At 38.9% G+C, this 18,141-nt stretch overlaps 1 protein-coding gene and 2 pseudogenes across 1 annotated transcript; 2 read left to right on the plus strand and 1 right to left on the minus strand.

The window, feature by feature from the left end:
- Positions 1-1,593: 1,593 nt before the first annotated feature.
- On the minus strand, positions 1,594-1,959 carry LOC121789703 (uncharacterized mitochondrial protein AtMg00810-like). Its single transcript, XM_042188091.1, has one exon. The coding sequence runs from the start codon at positions 1,957-1,959 to the stop codon at positions 1,594-1,596; it is 366 nt and encodes a 121-aa protein (XP_042044025.1).
- A 4,154-nt stretch (positions 1,960-6,113) lies between these two features.
- Positions 6,114-7,505, plus strand: LOC121789706 (annotated as a pseudogene).
- Positions 7,506-10,754: 3,249 nt separating this feature from the next.
- Positions 10,755-15,692, plus strand: LOC121789705 (annotated as a pseudogene).
- Positions 15,693-18,141: the final 2,449 nt, after the last annotated feature.

Raw genomic sequence — 18,141 nt, forward strand, 5'->3', positions numbered from 1 at the left:
GCGGTAAAAATTAGTTTAAGCGTTCTTTGTGGCTTAGATCATTGACAATTGACCCATTCTCGTTTTTTTTTTCTCTCTTTAAAAATTTGAGAACTTTTGAATAACGATATATTTTCAATATTCACATTAGGGGTGAGAAAAAAAACCGAAAACCAAATATCCGAAACCGAACCAAACCGAAATTTTAAAATTCGGTTCGGTTCGGTATTAAAAATACAAAAATTTTGGTTTTCGGTTCGGGCGAAAAAAAACCGAAAAACCGATTATATTTTAAACATAATATTATATATATTTATTCTATTAATTTAATATATTATATTATATCATATATATAATATATATTATTTAATATAATATGTATTACTTATATATATTCTATTAATTTTATATTATATATATTTATATTCTATTATAAAATAAAATAATAAATAAATGATATAGTTTAATATATACTATTTTTTTCGGTTTTTCGTTTTTTTTGAAAATTTCAGTTTTGTTCGGTTTTTGAAGTTCGATTTTCGGTTTTTCGTATTCGATTTTTCAGGTTCGGTTCAGTTTGGGTTTTGAACTAAATTCGGTTTTTCGGGTTTTGTTCGGTTTTGGCAAAAAATCGAACCGAAACCCGAATGTTCACCCCTAATTCACATCAAATTGAAAATCATGAAAAAAATGCATGATTGGAAATTGATATGCAAATGACGAAGAGGTCAACATTAACTTCAATAGTAATATAAGTTAGTATTATTTGATTGAACAAATGTTAATCGGGACTTGATTTATCGGGAATTAGCTCGATGATAAGCTCAAGTTCAAACTCATCTTGTTATTAACTTGGTCTAATTACTCCATATTTTTTAGAGTTATGAGAGAACCGCGTCCAAAATGTTACAGAATATGTATTTGTTTGTAACTATAATAATAGGGCGATTTTATATTTGACATGTGACCACTTCACTTTAAATTGTATTTCTTAAAGATGGTAATCGAGAGAGGCGGAACACGCATTGATCAACATTGGGAACACAGAGAATTGGGAGTAGAAGGTTTCGTGTATATTGCTTGATTGTACAATGATTTACAGCCCCAAATATATAGGAAGGATTATTAGCTATCTATGGAAATTGTATCAATCTATTCTAGACAATAATATTCATTATTATTGCCTCAATCTTCTCCTTCCATTGATCAAGCTAATTTCTCCCTTGATTTGCTACTTTGACACTCCCCCTCAAGTTGAGCAACGGTATCTCCGATACTCAACTTGTCCAGAATTTCCTTGAAGATTTTCGGGTGAACTGCTTTGGTGAGGATGTCTGCAAGTTGCTCCTCTGACCGAACAAATGGGAACTCTATGATTCCCCCTTTGAGTTTCTCCTTGATGAAGTGACGATCAACTTCAACGTGCTTGGTTTGATCGTGCTGTACTGGATTTTCTGCAATACTGATCGCTGCTTTGTTATCACAGAACAATTTACTTTTCCGTGTAGGTGGAAAGCCAATTTCTGTCAACAACCTCCTTAGCCACATGATTTCCATCAGTCCACTTTTGATTCCTCGAAATTCTGCTTCTGCACTTGATAGGGCCACCACCTTTTACTTCTTACTTCTCCAAGTGACTAAGTTCCCTCCTATGAAGGTGAAGTATCCCCCAGTGGACTTTCTGTCAATCGGATTGCTTGCCCAGTCAGCATCCGTATATCCATCGATTTCTAGATCCTCTCTTTTAGCTAGGAACACTCCATAGCCGATAGTTCCCTTTAGGTATCTCACAATTCTCAACGCAGCATCCATATGGTCGACTTGAGGTCTGTGCATGAACTGGCTGATAATGCCAACCGCATATGTTATGTCCGGCCTAGTATGTGAGAGGTAGATGAGTTTCCCTACTAACCGTTGGTATCTCTCCCGGTCTGCAGGATCAGCTCTCTCTTCCATCTTCAATCCATGATTGGGGATCATTGGAGTTTCTGCAGGCTTGCAATCCAACAACCCAGTTTCTGCCAGAAGGTCTAGAACTTACTTTTTCTGCCTTAGAAATATTCCGTATCTGGATCTTAACACTTCAATTCCAAGGAAGTACTTCAGGGGTCCTAGATCTTTCATCTCAAATTCTTTGGATAGATTTTCCCGCAAGATTTGGATTTCTTCAGTATCGTCTCCAGTAATGATCATGTCATCCACATATATGATCAGACATGTCATCTTCTCATCCCTTCTCTTGGTGAAGAGCGTATGATCCGAATGGCTTTGCTTGAACCCGTGTTTAAACATTGCTTGACAGAACCTCCCAAACCAGATTCTTGGGGACTGTTTTAACCCATACAACGTCTTTCTGAGACGACACACTTGTCCTGTTCCAAACTCTTCTGAGCATCCCGAGGGGACTTCCATATATACTTCTTTATCTTTCTCCAATTCGCCATGCAGGAATGCATTTGTTACATCAAATTGGTGTAGAGGCCAGTCTTTGCATGCCGCCACGGAAAGTAGGGCTCGAACAGTGTCCAATTTAGCAACCGGAGATAAGGTCTCCTCATAATCTACTCCATATACCTGTGTGTATCCCTTGGCCACAAGTCTCACCTTATATCTCTCGATTGAACCATCTGCACGCCGTTTTATAGTGAATATCCATCGGCATCCGACCGGCTTCTTCCCTGTGGGCAGTGTACACTTCTCCCATGTCTCATTTTTTATTAGAGCATCTATTTTTTTCTTCATGGCATCTCTCCAATGTTTGTGTTTTGAGGCCTCCTCGAATGACTGTGGTATCTCCTCTTCTTCATATAGGGCAGCTTCAAATGCACGGGCCATTTCAGAAAGTTGTCCTTGAGCAATGTTTGCTACTGCATATCTGGCCTTTCTTCCTTTCCAGTCCGGAGAGTATCTCCGTGGAGGTACTCCTCGTGTACTTCTGGGTGGTAATTCATATGATTGCACTGTGTCACCGTCTCCACTACTGGTTTGATTGTCATCTCCACCGTCCGTGTCATCATTAGTACTTTCTAACCATATATTATCCGGATCAGGATTGTTTACCTCTGGATTCAAAGACGGGGTACACGGTTGAGCATTGTCACCTAATTCCTCGTCCTGTTCAATGGGATTCGACTGCCCGGCGGTGCCACTACTTTTCTCTGTTAGACCGACGTCTGTGACAGGACTTGACTTAGGCTCGTCCTCTCCCCTGACTGGTTTCTCCCCTGGTTAGGCATAGGTGTAGGAAGCCAATTTAGTAGGTCACTGGCAGGACTATTATCCGGTTCAATCTCCCCCTGACTACTAGATTGGCTATAGAAGTATTCTCCTTCAACAAAGTCATAATTCATAGTCGTGTGCATACGGCTTGTGGCCGGATCATAACACCTATAACCTTTTTGATTTTTTCCATAACCTAAGAAAACACATTTGAGGGCACAAGGTGAAAACTTACTACGCTCATGTTTCGGAATATGGACAAAGACTGAGCAGCCAAAAACTCTAGGTTCAAGTGACAGTGAAGAAGGTAATTCAAAATGTTTGGAGAAAGTGTCGAAGGGAGTTTTGAATTGTAGGATTCCAGTAGGTAGGCGGTTCATGAGATAGACAACGGTGGCTACGGCTTCGGGCCAGAAAGTTTTAGGTATTTTGGACTCGATTAAGAGGGCTCTGGTGACTTCAATGATGTATCTGTTTTTTCGTTCTGCTACCCCATTTTGTTCTGGAGTATATGCACAAGAAGTTTGGTGGACTAAACCCTTTTCTCAAAAAAAGTCTTGCATTTTTCCATTCACAAATTCTCCCCCATTATCTGACCTAAGGATTTGGATGTTCTGATTGTATTGGGTTTGGATAAGTGTATAGAAATCTGTGAATTTTTCAAAGACTTCAGACTTGTTTTTCAAAAAATAGACCCAAGTCATACGAGAATAATCATCTACAAATAACACGAAATAACGAAATCCTTGACCCCCAGTAACTGGTGCAGAGCCACACACATCAGAGTGAATCAATGCAAAAGGTTTTTTCATTCTAGTATTATTCAACTTAAACGAGTGTCTATGGCTTTTGGCCAACAAGCAAGTTTCACAATGAAAAGATTGCATAGAAGTGGCTAATTTAGGATAAAGTAGACGAAGATATCCTATAGATGGGTGTCCTAACCGTCGATGCCAAAGCCAAGCATGTCTGTCTGTCAGTCCGTGAGTCAGCATCGCAACACTCTGTTGGGCTATCTCATCCACATAGTACAATCCGCATCGTTCAGTGTCACGCCCAACTATCGTCCCCGTCTTGATATCCTGCAACATATAAAATTCCGGTTGCATCAGCAATTTGCAGTTCAGTTCCTTAGTCACATGACTAATGGATAAGAGCTTATGTGATAATGACGGAACATAAAGGTAGTTAGGCAGGCGTAAAGTAGGAGAAATATTAATTGTTTCCGCCCCCCGGACTTGCGCTAGGTCTCCACTGGCGGTTTGGACATATGTTTTTTTGGATTTTGAAATGGATAGGAAATCTGAGGCATCAAATGACATTGTGTCGGTAGCCCCGCAATCAAATATCCATTGGGTATCTTTGGTAGGTGATTGTGAGGTAGAAGAACATGCCAGGGATTCAAAAGAATTTTTACATGGAACAGCTGGCTGAGTTTCGGGCGGTTTTGGTAGTCGGGGGGCAATCTGCAAGGTTTTGGCTGTTTTGGGGATCATTGTGAGTTGTGGGTGAAATTCGTGGGGCCTTGTGGGTTTTAGGAAAGGTATGGGGTAGTTTTTGGTATATTTGGTAAGAATGGGGTTGATTTTGGGGTTTTCGATTTATTGTGGGTGTATTTTGGGATTGGGTATGGTTTTGGGGTTGAATTTGGGATTTTGTAGACTTGGAGGGGTCGAAAAAGGGTTTTGGGGATTTTGTAAGATTTGGGGATTCGACGTTGACAACGCCGTGGAGTTCAACGACATCATCGAGACCTTCGGCTGGGAGGACATCCGATACGTGGGACCCGCTCTTATCGGCTGGGGTATTTGATTGAAGAACCCTCCCCAACTCGGAAGGCGTCGGTGCATCGGTAGACCGCCGACGGGTGGAACAGTCGCCGCCGCCGCCGACTCTGTTGTCTGTGACGGGTAGAACAGCGGCATCCGACGCCGACCATTGCGTGGCCTGGTCCAGCGGCGTCTGCACTCCTTCATTCATGGAGATTTCTTCCTTTCTCCACTGCACAGCCCGACGGGTATTGCTTCTTCCGCCGCCGTTGCTGCTGTCTGCCTCAGCCGCCGCCGCCGACTCTGCCTCAGCCGCCGCCGCTGCGTATGTCTTCTTCGGAGTAGGGTTAGCCGAGTTGGAATTTTGGTTTTCATTTGTGTTGGCTTTGTACAAATCAATTAGATTTGAGATTGTCTCGATCAATAGCTCGAGAGTATGTATTTGGTTGACCTCCATTTGAGGTTTTTTGTTGATTTCCTGCTCTGATACCATCTTAAAGATGGTAATCGAGAGAGGCGGAACACGCATTGATCGATATTGGGAACACAGAGAATTGGGAGTAGAAGGTTTCGTGTATATTGCTTGATTGTACAATGATTTACAGCCCCAAATATATAGGAAGGATTATTAGCTATCTATGGAAATTGTATCAATCTATTCTAGACAATAATATTCATTATTATTGCCTCAATCTTCTCCTTCCATTGATCAAGCTAATTTCTCCCTTCATTTGCTACTTTGACAGTATTCAATTATTATAAATGTATATTTATATTATAGTAGTTGAGGCGAGATAGTTTGAATGATGAATCGTGCTATTACGCAATATCCATTAAAATGGTCGATGTTTCTTAACATATTGCAAATATATTAATTAATTAAATTAAATTAAGTAGATATTTAAACAGTTGACAAATAACAAATGCGGGATTAGATTAGAATTATTAATTACTCCCCAAATGATCCAAGAATATAGTTGGTGGGCTTATTTTGGAGAAAAATTGTTATAAATGTGGAGCCCAACTATTATCCCAAGTCCAATTAATAAAATAATAAAACGGGAGTAAATAAAAGAAAAAGAAATGAAAAATTGTGACTTAGTTTTTTTCTCTTTTCCGTTGGTTTTAGAGGGAAAAGTCCTCTCCCTCACCATTCTAGGCCCTCTCTCAGCCGCGACTGTGTTCGCCGCCGGGCTGACTACGCCCTCACATCTGTTCCCTTTCTTCCCTCTTTACTCCGACGCCGTATCATTCGTTATAACATTTTTATTCAGCTCTCCTTGTCGCAGACAGAACAGGAGCTCAGCAGTGTAAGAAATGGTTAATGGAATTGGAGCTTTAATCCCTAAAATGCGATCCATAATTTGGCAGAAAACGACGGCGTCCCGATGGATGTCGCAGTCGACTTCCATCCCCAAAAAACAAGTTCGAGTTCGTGACCACGCCTACGATGACTACATGGAGATCGAGATAAAAGTTCGCAAAGTCCTCAAATTCCAAGACCTCATTCTCTCGCAGCCCAGCCGCATAATCTCCGTATCGCGCCTCGACAGCATCTCCCGCCGAATCGGACTCAAGCAGTTCGAATCCGGCCGCTTCGTGCTCAAATTCGAGCACCCAGTCCAGCGGATCCTCTACTGGCGCAGATCGAGCACGAAAAAGCAGCTCTCCACCGCCCGATACCGGATGCAGCCACCCGGATAAGGAAACTGCTGATGCTGTCGAAAACAGGCTGGAGCACATTCGCATTTCGCGCAAGGAGTTTGGGCTGCCGGATGATTTTGAATCATGGGTTATTCTGAATCACCCCCAATTCTTCCGGTTGTTTGATGCGGATGAGACGAAGAATAAGTACATTGAGATGGTGGAGGGGGAATGCACTCTAGGTGTTTGTGAAATTGAGCGAGTGAGGGAAAGAGAGTGTCGAGAGAAGGGGGTGGACGCCGAGGAAATCCGGTTCTCGTTCATCGTGAATTTCCCCCCGGGGTTCAAAATCGGAAAGTATTACAAGATCGCTATGTGGAAATGGCAGAGGCTGCCGTATTGGTCGCCTTACGAGGATGTGTCGGGGTATGATCTGCGGTCGCTGGAGGCGCAGCGGAGGATGGAGAATAGGGTGGTGGCGATGATCCACGAGCTGCTGACGTTGACGGTGGAGAAGAAGATGACGTTGGAGAGGATAGCCCAAATAGCATTGGCCTGACCGGCATTCAAAACGGTATTCAAAACGGAACAACCTTTTCTTCATAAGGAGCTTATTCTGACCACTCTTCTTCAGAAATTTGTCCTCCAGTGCCTTCCATAATTTATATGCAGAAGTCTCATTCTTGACAGCATATTTATGCTCCTTGGACAGGCACGACCGAATTGTTCCACAAGCTAACCGATTTATGGTACTCCAATCTTTATCATGTACATCTTCTGGTTTCTTTTCTTCAATGGCAATGTCAAGACCTTGTTGGAAAAGAGAGTCTAGAACCTCTCCCTGCCAGATACCAAAATGGCCAATACCGTCAAATATCTCCACCGTCAATTTCATATTTGACAGTGGAAATCTTGACCATGATGACGAAGGACTAGCCTTGACTTCTTGATCATTACCCTTCATTACAGACTCAAAATAAAGTATTCAATATTACAAACAAACAGAACCAAGGACAAACCTTTGGCTCTGATACCACTTGTTGAGAAAATCGGGTAATTTTCTCTCAAATAGTGAAATGTACCGATTCAGTAATTTTAGAGTTAACTCAATGGAGTCTACTCGATAAAATTACTTCTCCAAATAAATTCTCATGACAAGCTGGTGGGGAAACTGTCCCTCTTAAATACCAGATTCCTAACAGAATTTATCGGTCAGTGTATTTATGACAATATAAAAACACCCAAAAGAACCATACAAAACACTACTACCAAACCCGCAAATAATATTGAATACAACATCACTATAGAAAAGAAAACCCAGAAATAAATGCAGAACAAAATAAATAATAAAGAAAGAACACACCCGAAACTTTGATAACGGAGTTCGGCCAAATTGCCTACGTCTCCGAGCACCCTCTGCAGAGCTCGCTTATATTTAAATAGAGAAGAAATACAATATTTGAGGTACATAACAAACACCCTCTATATTTAAATGGAGAAGGAATACAATGTTTGAGGTACATAACAAATGACGTGGGGAAGTTCCTTTTTTAGGTAACTTACCCCCAAGTTTCATCACCCCACCGATGTGGGATTGGAAATATTTGACAAAAGTCAAATATTGCAGGCAATATTCAACAGAAACAACAGCTGCTTTAGTCATCAGATCATGGGGCGATTTGGCCTCTCTGATCTGATCTTGGGGGGATGGGCTTGTTGGGGGAGAGTCATGACTCGTGATGGTGATTTGATCGGGAGGACGAGCTCAAGAGTAGGTCCGGCAGCGACACCTTTGAAGGCGCTATCGGGTGACGATGGCAATGCTACTCATAGTAAAGCAACCAAAAGGAAAAAAATACCATTGGCACACTGCATTCCAAATTCAAGAACTTGAAGCTTAGCTTAGCCGCTTTTTTCCCTATATGGTAGTTGTATTAATTGTTTGTTTGAATTATATTGCAAGTAGATGATACTACAAGGTTTTAGAAATTTCCAAATGTTTTTGCACTATAGCTGGGATTAATAAGCTGATAAAGTTAGCCCTCTTTGGTTCCGAAGCTTGGATGAAAATGGAAAATCTTTGAATCTTGAGGAGAATAATAAGATGTCTTGCATTGGTGTAGAAGCCAAGAGCTACTTGTTATTATCGTGTACAATTTGAATGTGAGATTAATATTAATTTCGATAGTAACACAAGTTAATAATTTGTTTGAACATATGTGAAATTGAAACTTGATTTAATCAATAATTAGCTTAATGATAAGCACAAGCTTTTATAATCTTTGTGCATAATTAATGAAGAGGTCAAATAAAGTGGTGCACGGTGTCGGTGGGCGTAACGCCTATTGCCCTAATTCCATTAAGTAATTAATTTGTTATGGTATGTCGGTTCGTTTGCACATGCCTACTTTCTTCACATTAATCAAACTTCCCAGAATAGCAAGGAATAAATCGCAAATTACCATTTTTGTTGCTCTATTTTTCATAATTTGTGTCATGACTGTTGTATGTCTCTTTCCAAAAAAAAAATTACCAACCTTTAGTAATATCTCTTAAATAGGATTGGTAAAAAATTTAATACTCCAGCGTAAACGTATAAGTACATCATTTTACTTTAATATAAATGTATATTTAAATTATTAAAAATCAAATTGAATTTTAATTTTATAAATGTTAGTACCACCTAATAAGCTTATCAATGTACTTCTACTTTAAAAGTGACAATTTAGATGCATGTATCTCGATATCGGACTCGACCTAAGGTAGAAAGGAAATGAAATTCAATTAAACCATGAAAAATAAGATTAATATTAATATATTATTCATCAACTTAAATCAAAATTCAATCAAACCATGAAAAAAAAAGATATCAACATTCATCCAATTAATAGGTGTAGTAGCCAAAAAATGATTGTTTCACCTAGATCATTTAAATGATAATCAACATCTAATGTAAATCTCAATATTAATAATTATGGATTATCCAGTGTAGAGTGTGTTTGTCAGAATGAGGATATTTTCACGAAAAAAATAGAACTTATTATAAATAGATTGATTGGTATGTCATTTTCGCATAACTCAATTTTGCCTTAATGTATGTAGTATGGTATGATTGGTGTACTGATCCACCTCTATGAAGGAAACGTTTTATCAATTGAATTGCACTTCGATGCTCTAAGTAGTTGGAACAATGGTTCTCCATTTATCTCATAATGACTCAAACTTATTAATTGGAATTAAACATCTTACCAATTGAGTTGCACTTTGATCGAATGGTCTTAGGCTATCCACAACGCTGGGAAAAATTTGGGGTCGGACCACACCTGGGATCCGACCCAAGGCCGCGCGCGTTGGAGGTGGTGGAGGCGCACTCTAGACCGCGCTCGGGGACAGTGGAGAGGTACGGGGCCGCGCCCACCTGCGGCCCGTCCGGTGTTGTTGGCACTGGGGACGTGCCTGGTTGCGACCCGTCCTAGAGTTGCAGGCGCACGGGTCGGACCCAACACCATTTTTATTATAAAAATTTGATTTTTTGATTTTATTTTCATATCTATGCTCCACCACATTTTCATTTCTTCTACGTTACTCCTATGAATTTTTAAAAAATATAATTGTTCAACTTTTTCAATTTTTAGGAATTGCACTTTTTGGAATTTTAGGACTTGTAGTTTTTAGGATTTATAATTTTTTTTAATTTCTAAGGTTTGTAATTATTAATTTCTGAATGAACAATGATTTTTTTGGGAAATATAGTTATTCAACGTTTTCAACTTTAAGAGTCAAATAGTTTAAAATTGTGAATAGTGCAATATAATGCTTGTGTCTTAAGTGAGACATTTAGAGTTATAGGAGTTGTGGCCTGCCGCAAAGAAAAAAAAAGGATAATGATGACGTGGACGGAATTCGAGGCTCGGCCCCGAACAGGATTGAGGATGCCCTTGAATGGTATAATCCCACACATGTCTGCCCAAAAATATTGCTAGAAAACCTTTCTTATCTCGTGGTGGGCCAAATACATTGATTTCCATTTCCATCGCAATAGAGCTGTAATTCTCCATTGCAGTAATTCGCAAGCCTAAATCCACTTCTACTACGAGTATTTTGTTTCTTCTCAAAATTACCCTCCCAATTCCCATTTTTACGAAAAGTTCTTCATTCATTCTCCATTATCAACCTTCATTTTAAATGCCTTTTCCGTTTCTCTCTTTTACCGCGATCAAACTAAGAAATTTACCGCCCCATTGAGTCGGAGTATATCATAATTTAAGTGCCTTTTGGAAAATTGAGCTAGCTCCAGATCGGATGCGCTCTTTGATCGAACCCGCAGAGATCTCTCTGTAATCCTCTCCATCGGAGTCCCCGTGGCTCTGATTGTTGCTCAATTATCTTCGAGGATTCGATCTTTCTCCCGTGGAAAAATCGGAAATTGGACGAGTTGGAGGCGAGGATTAAACGTTTCATTTCAATTCCGCTTTTTTTTATGTGAGCACAGTTTAATTTTCTGCGTTGTGATGTTGATTTGTAGATTATAGGTTTATTTTGTCTATATTTTGACTTTCTTTGCTGCTTAGGGTTCGGTAGTGAATGCTCACTTTGAATTGGCTTCTTGTAACCCTTCAATTTTCAAATTGGTTTCAATTTCCTACTTTATTTCAAGTATACTTGAATTTTCAATTCGAAAAATGTTTTCTTTATTTGTTTTCGGCCTTTTGAGTTATTGGTCAAGATTTTAATGTTTGAATTGATGCTTTCTGTTGGGGTGGTTATGTTAATGTTTAGTTCGTAGGTATTTTTCAGTTTCTGGGATGGTTGGAGATTGTGCATGCAATCTAATTATATTTTTTAGTTACTTTCCTTGTAGTTACCTGGTAACTGAAGTTGGATAAATGTCATATCAAGTGGAAGAAATGGATTATGCGCCTGCTGACTATGAAATGGGAGAAGTAGAAGAAGATATGTATTTTGCTGGTCGAATAATGGGAGGGGACACAGAATCTGAGGATGAGGATGAACATGATAATTTGGTTAGTTCAATAGCACCTTCAAATTTTATGATTGTTGATATCACTATAATCTTTTCAATTGTTATTGCCTGTTGGTTTTATTATTGGCGATATGTGATAACTTGAATGTTGGATTAGGACAATAAGATCACTGATACATCGGCTGCTGAGGCTCGGAGAGGGAAGGATATCCAAGGAATTCCATGGGAGAGGCTAAGCATAACTAGGGAGAAGTATAGACAGACTAGACTAGAACAGTACAAGAATTATGAGAATGTACTCCACTCCGGTGAGGAATCAGAAAAGGTAATAATTAGTCTTATTTGCTATATGGTAGCTGAACAGAGTTAGATTGCTTTTGTGCTTCTAGAAAATGTATAAACTATTGTTTGATTGATTGTAAAAGTGGTACTAACTTTTGTGGGTTTTTTAGGAATGCAAAGTAACTAGGAAAGGTGGAGCATATTATGAATTCTGGCAGAACACCAGATCAGTAAAATCAACCATTCTTCATTTTCAGGTAATTGGTTGTGTTCCTCTTTGCTGTTTGCTGTTTGCTGTTTGCTGTTTGCTGTTTGCTGTTCATTCTAATGACCGTAAGTGCTTGGTACCAGCTAAATAATTGGATTGAACATTATGTCTTTGATCTTCTTTTCTGTTCGGGCTGAGAGTAATATTGAAGGATTACAATGTACTTATCGGCTAAATGAAGGAAGTTATATTTTGAAGTGTACAAATGTACAATGATGTAATGATCTTCTGCCTCCATGACGAGTTTTCTCATGTTAGATGTGTTTGGATGTGCGTCCTGATTTGTTACAGAACATTTGACAAAGTTAAAATGTTAAATGTAAAGCTAAATAGATGGCCACTGCCACTGGCACAATACTATGATTCTCCACTTTTCTTGTAAATCCAGTTTCACAATGAGATTCAATTAGATGCATAAGAACATGCTAAGCATAATCATGAATATTTTAAAAATATCTGGTGAGCATCGTTGCTTTTCTTTTTGGAGATACCATATATCAGTGTTATCAATCTCGAATGGCGGCTTATGGCGGTTCGCCTAAAAACCGCCACAGGGATATGGCGTATTAGTATGGCGGATATGGCGGTCAATAATTAAATAAATAAAATAATACTTATTATTCATACATAATTCAAAAATTGAAAAATAACAAAAATATAACATCTAAAACTCTTAAAACAATAAATAAAGCATAAAATACAACTCTAACATCCATGTTTCTTGCATAATGCCCCATTCCTAAATGCAGTACACACGCAATGTTGTCAAATGGCGGATATGGCGGTGCTATGGCAGCGCCATGTTGCTATGGCATTTCCATCACAGAACGCCATGCCATAGCGCCATGGCGCCGCCATATCCGCAATTTGATAACATTGCCATATATTGAGCATCATTGTTGGTTATATTTATGTTGAATACATGTTTTCTGAGTTTCTGCCTGTTAACTGTTATTGCAGTTGAGGAACCTCGTTTGGTCAACGTCAAAGCATGATGTTTACCTCATGTCGCATTACTCAATAATTCATTGGTCTTCATTAAGTTCCAAAAAGACTGAAGTTCTTAATGTCTCTGGGCATGTGGCTCCATCAGAGGTACACCTCTTCCTAAATGATCATTTGTTTAGTAATTAAAGTTTGGGCTTCATGCTTCCTTTTTATGTACTCCATAATTTTGCTGACTTGTGTATCTCTTTTTATAGAAACACCCTGGAAGCCTACTAGAAGGATTTACTCAAACTCAAGTAAGTACTCTGGCTGTCTGTGACAATTTTTGATTGCTGGGGGATTCCAGGGTGAGCTCATTTGCAAGGTAATTCTCTCCCATGAAAGCTTTATTATTTTTCTGCTTTGCCTTCTGCTCGGATTGAATTTTCATATTATGCAATTTACTACTAATAGTTGTGTTATTGGCTGTTATAGTATAACTTGATTGTTTTTTTTTCTCAAAATTTGAGGCGCTGCTCAATCTGTGCTTGTTAAGTATCTTCCACTGGTTTGCAGATCATATGCATGCTGAGATGCTAGTGTACTGAGGATGCATACTGTTTATGTTTTGAATCTTTCTTTGTCTCTTTATTGTTGAACGGATTTTCCTTTGTGATGCAGTATCTAGATAGACCTGGTGTTAGCTTTTGCACAAGGACAACTTATGATGATAATGCTATCACAAATGCAATTGAGATCTATGATGGTCCAAGGTTAGCTTTATTCTCAACTTATATTATGCCTTTGATAGCCTCTGGACCAGGAATTTATATATTCTATGATGTTTTACATTCACCAATCATATTCTGGAACTTATTCGTTTGAAATGCTTTCAGTGGCGCTGTTCATTTCACAGCATCAAATAATGATTGTGGAGTGCGGGATTTTGATTTGGAAAAATTTCAGCTTGTTAGACATTTCTCTTACCCGTTTCCTGTAAATGTAAGTTCAGTTTGTTATAGCTTATAAATGTGCTATAATTGGATAAAAGTTCCACGCATTGACATTTTATTTTCAAATTGTTAGAACTTGTGATATCTTTTGTGGACAATACAGAAAAAACTGACTAGCTACTTCACAAAACTTGCCAGAGTTAGAAAGATACAGTTATATCGTCTAGGGAACCTGTTTGATCATGTTGCTAAAATATATTGTATTTTGTCTGCTCTGTCATTATATAAATCACACTCCTGAAAGTTTGAATGGTTATCTTTTGAAGACTGGTTAACGTACTGTAAAGTTACTTCTCCACAGTTACTTCTGTGATATATTGTTCTTGGGTCGAGTTCACATTAGCTGTGGTGTGTTAGATGCATGGCCATAGTTTCATATGCTGTACAAGATTATTCCTCTTATGAAGTTGCTATCTTGGACATATATTCAAGTGGTTTTAGCATGTAGAAGATTGTGGAAGAAGTACTTTGATTAACAAAATGCTATAATTATGAGATTTATGTGCTAAACATTGTATTGTATCTGTGTGTGGACATGCTCTTTTATTTAGTCTGCCTCCCATGTGTTTGTGCATGCGAGATGTTGCTGTGGTATATATATGCACAAGGATGACCCGATGATTTTCTTTACAGCACACTTCTCTAAGTCCGGATAACAAGATTATTGCTATTGTTGGCGACAATCCTGTCGGGATGCTCGTTGATTCACAAACTGGGAAGGTAGCATATTTTAGTTCTTTTATCAATTGCTATTAGGCATTAGCCACTAAGAACATAGGCAATCATAACGCAGAATGTCTTGGTTGTTTTTTTTTTTGCTGTGGATGAGGTCGTGCTTTTATTTGATGATATTATATTTTGGTGCTATACCTTTTTTTTTGTAGACCATCGGGTCTCTTCGTGGGCATTTGGACTTCTCCTTTGCCTCTGCTTGGCATCCAAATGGCTACATGTTTGCTACGGGGAACCAGGACAAAACATGCCGAGTCTGGGATGCTCGAAACCTATCAAAGTCAGTTGCTGTACTGAAAGGAAATCTGGGGGCCATTCGATCCATCCGATTCACATCCGATGGCCAGTTCATGGCCATGGCCGAACCAGCTGACTTTGTTCACGTGTATGATGTGCAAAATGGTTTTGAGAAAGAGCAAGAGATTGACTTTTTTGGTGAGATATCTGGAGTTTCTTTCAGCCCTGATACTGAATCCCTATTCATTGGGGTATGGGATCGCACCTACGGTAGCCTTCTTCAATACAACCGGTGTAGAAACCATTCATATCTCGACTCCTTAATGTGAATATCTTGGATTTCTTCGTCGATTGTTGAGGAGAAACAATGTAGCATCTCTGGCCACCTGGAAGAGGTCTGGTCTGAAGATGGGTCAGTGTGTGCTGTATCTTGGACCAACTGTTGTGTCATCAAATAACACCAACCGGTGACGGAGCAGTATATATAAGGTGCCTTGAATGTTTTATGATGCTGCCTCAAGTTGAATCAAGGCTAGTCCTGTCTGGAAATGTCATTTGGTGATGTGTATATGAAAAATTCAATTTGTACCATTTAACTTTTTTTTTTGGGAGTAAAGAATGCTGACTGTCTGCGATTAGTGTTCATTGTTTTTATCTGTTAACCGCGATTAGTGTTCATTGTTTTTATCTGTTAACCTTAATGAATGTGAAGCCTCAATATACGGCCATTCCTTCGGGGAAAAGCCTCAGGCGGAGGCGGATGCGGATGCATTGCCTAACAGTCTGTTGGCCGGATGATCGGTGCATCTGCCCTAATTGAACTCATTATCACACTTGTTCATCTCATTTAGGCTATATTAATTACAATTATGATGTAATTAGGGTGGATGCATCTAGATCCTGATATGCATTTCTTGTAATGGTTGGAGTATGAGACCAGAACAATGCAAAGTTGGAATATAGTAGTACTACTATGAATGTGAAATTCTGATAACTCAAAATTCCACATTTGCTCAAGTTGTGCAACATCACACCTCTCATCCTGCAACTCAACATCATCCCACAGAGAGCCATCTTGAGCTCAAGTTCTCTCTCTCTCTCTCTCGAGTGACCCGTCGTACTCCTCCACCGTGTGGAAGGTCAGGCTCCTCTTCCCGTCTTTGAAATCCGGCATGTCCTCTTGCAGCTTTTGGAGCGTGTGAATAGGCAGGGCTCTCTGCATTCATACCACCTAATGGACCTGCCTTGATTGAATATGCTCAACTTTAACACTCCTTTTGGTAAATAGGTCTGAGCACACTCTATATTAGTTGTCTTTTTACAGTTTTCAAATGAATAAATGTAGATGAAGGATAGAAATATCGGTTTTATAGAACTATAGGGTGAATACATTGATAAAACTTTTTGAGTGTTTTTTTAACTAATGTTTTTGGTTCTTGATTTTATGTTTTGTTTAAAAGCTACTACTATCTTCCTGATTTTTCTGAATATATGTCTCATTTTCGACTACAAGCCAATTGATATGCACATCAAATTGAAAATCATGAAAAATGCATAATTTGAGGTTGATATGTAAATTCTACAATTTGGCTTTGATAGTAATACAAGTTAATGGAGTATTTGCTTGAGCAAATGTGGAATTGAAACTCAATTTAATCAATATTTAGCTTGATGATAAGCTCAAGCTCCTTCCTTTTGTCATTAACTTAGCTCGATTATATAATATTTTATAATTTATAGTAGTAAATAAATGAAAAGAGAGAAATATTTTACAAGAAAATGGTGTGTCCAATAACACTGTAGAAGAAAATAATACCAGTTCGGAAAGCGCTTGGGACGAAAGTGACGATCTTTCACCACCACCACCATGACCATTACGATTGTAATGGTATGAATTCATAACTTAGTAAGCATGATTATGATTCTTTTATCTTATATACTGATTGCTAATTTGTGCATCTATTTTGTTAATCCTAAATTAATGACAAAATGATGACTCACTATTTTGTATCCAACATTCACTTCAATTGGTATCAGAACCAAAATCTATGGCGTTATTGTAAATATATTGATGAGGCTTATGATTGAATTCTTCCATATTCCTAAGATATACCCCAATAGTATTTTCCAACTTTAACATAGATATAAGGGATAGGTGGGACTAGTCACAAAAACTAGACTCAAACATGATTTTGATGGTGAGAATAGAAATGGAAAGAAAGTGTAGAGAGCAATGAGGGCAACCCTAGTCTACTTCTGCCAAGACTAGCACTCCGTTGGCTCTACTATTTATGGCTACACCTACCATAAATGCATACATTTACTTGACTTAACTAATGAAGAAAATCAAACAACCTATAAATAGAAATTTGGATAATAATCTCATTATGGAGATGCTCTCAAAAGAGTCTTCAAAATAACATTCATCAAAGTGTTTCAAATGACAAACCCTACTAAAAGTCTATATATAGTAGCCTTCAAAACAAGGAAAAGAAATACAACTTAAAAGGGTCAAACCTAGTTCGCGCACACACCTACCCGGTCCGGGTGGACCGTGCACAAGGGAAACCCAGTCCGAGTGGACCCGCTGTCTTCAAGTCGCTTATCTATTCCCACCCGTCAGGTGGATTTGGCTCATGAGCCACCCGGTCCGGGTGACCCTTCTGTCTCCCATCCAGCCACAACATCACCATCACCCGGGCCGGGTGAGCATCCCGGAGTCCCGCCGCACCTCCTTCGCGCCCCTTCCTCATCCATTAGCTTTTGAACTAGCATGGTCAACCCGTCGAGCTCCTTGAGGGTTATTGAGTGCGTTGTCGACTTTCCAAGTGCCTTCAACGAGTTTGGGTTCGCTTGCGACGTCACGGTATCGACTCCTATGATCGTATCATATATCCATATATTTTAGATTCTTGTTATCATGTGTATTTTCAATTTCATACATTTTACTCCCTTTGTCAGTGAAATGTTGTCCAGTTTTTCCATTTCGGTATGTCCGTGAAATGTTGTCCACTTTGTTTTTTTTTTCCATTTTTAGTAAATGGACCTCACTTTTCACTAACTCATTACACTCACATTCTATTGTAA

This window comes from Salvia splendens, unplaced genomic scaffold, assembly GCF_004379255.2.
Source record: "Salvia splendens isolate huo1 unplaced genomic scaffold, SspV2 ctg312, whole genome shotgun sequence".
Classification (NCBI taxonomy): Eukaryota; Viridiplantae; Streptophyta; class Magnoliopsida; order Lamiales; family Lamiaceae; genus Salvia; species Salvia splendens.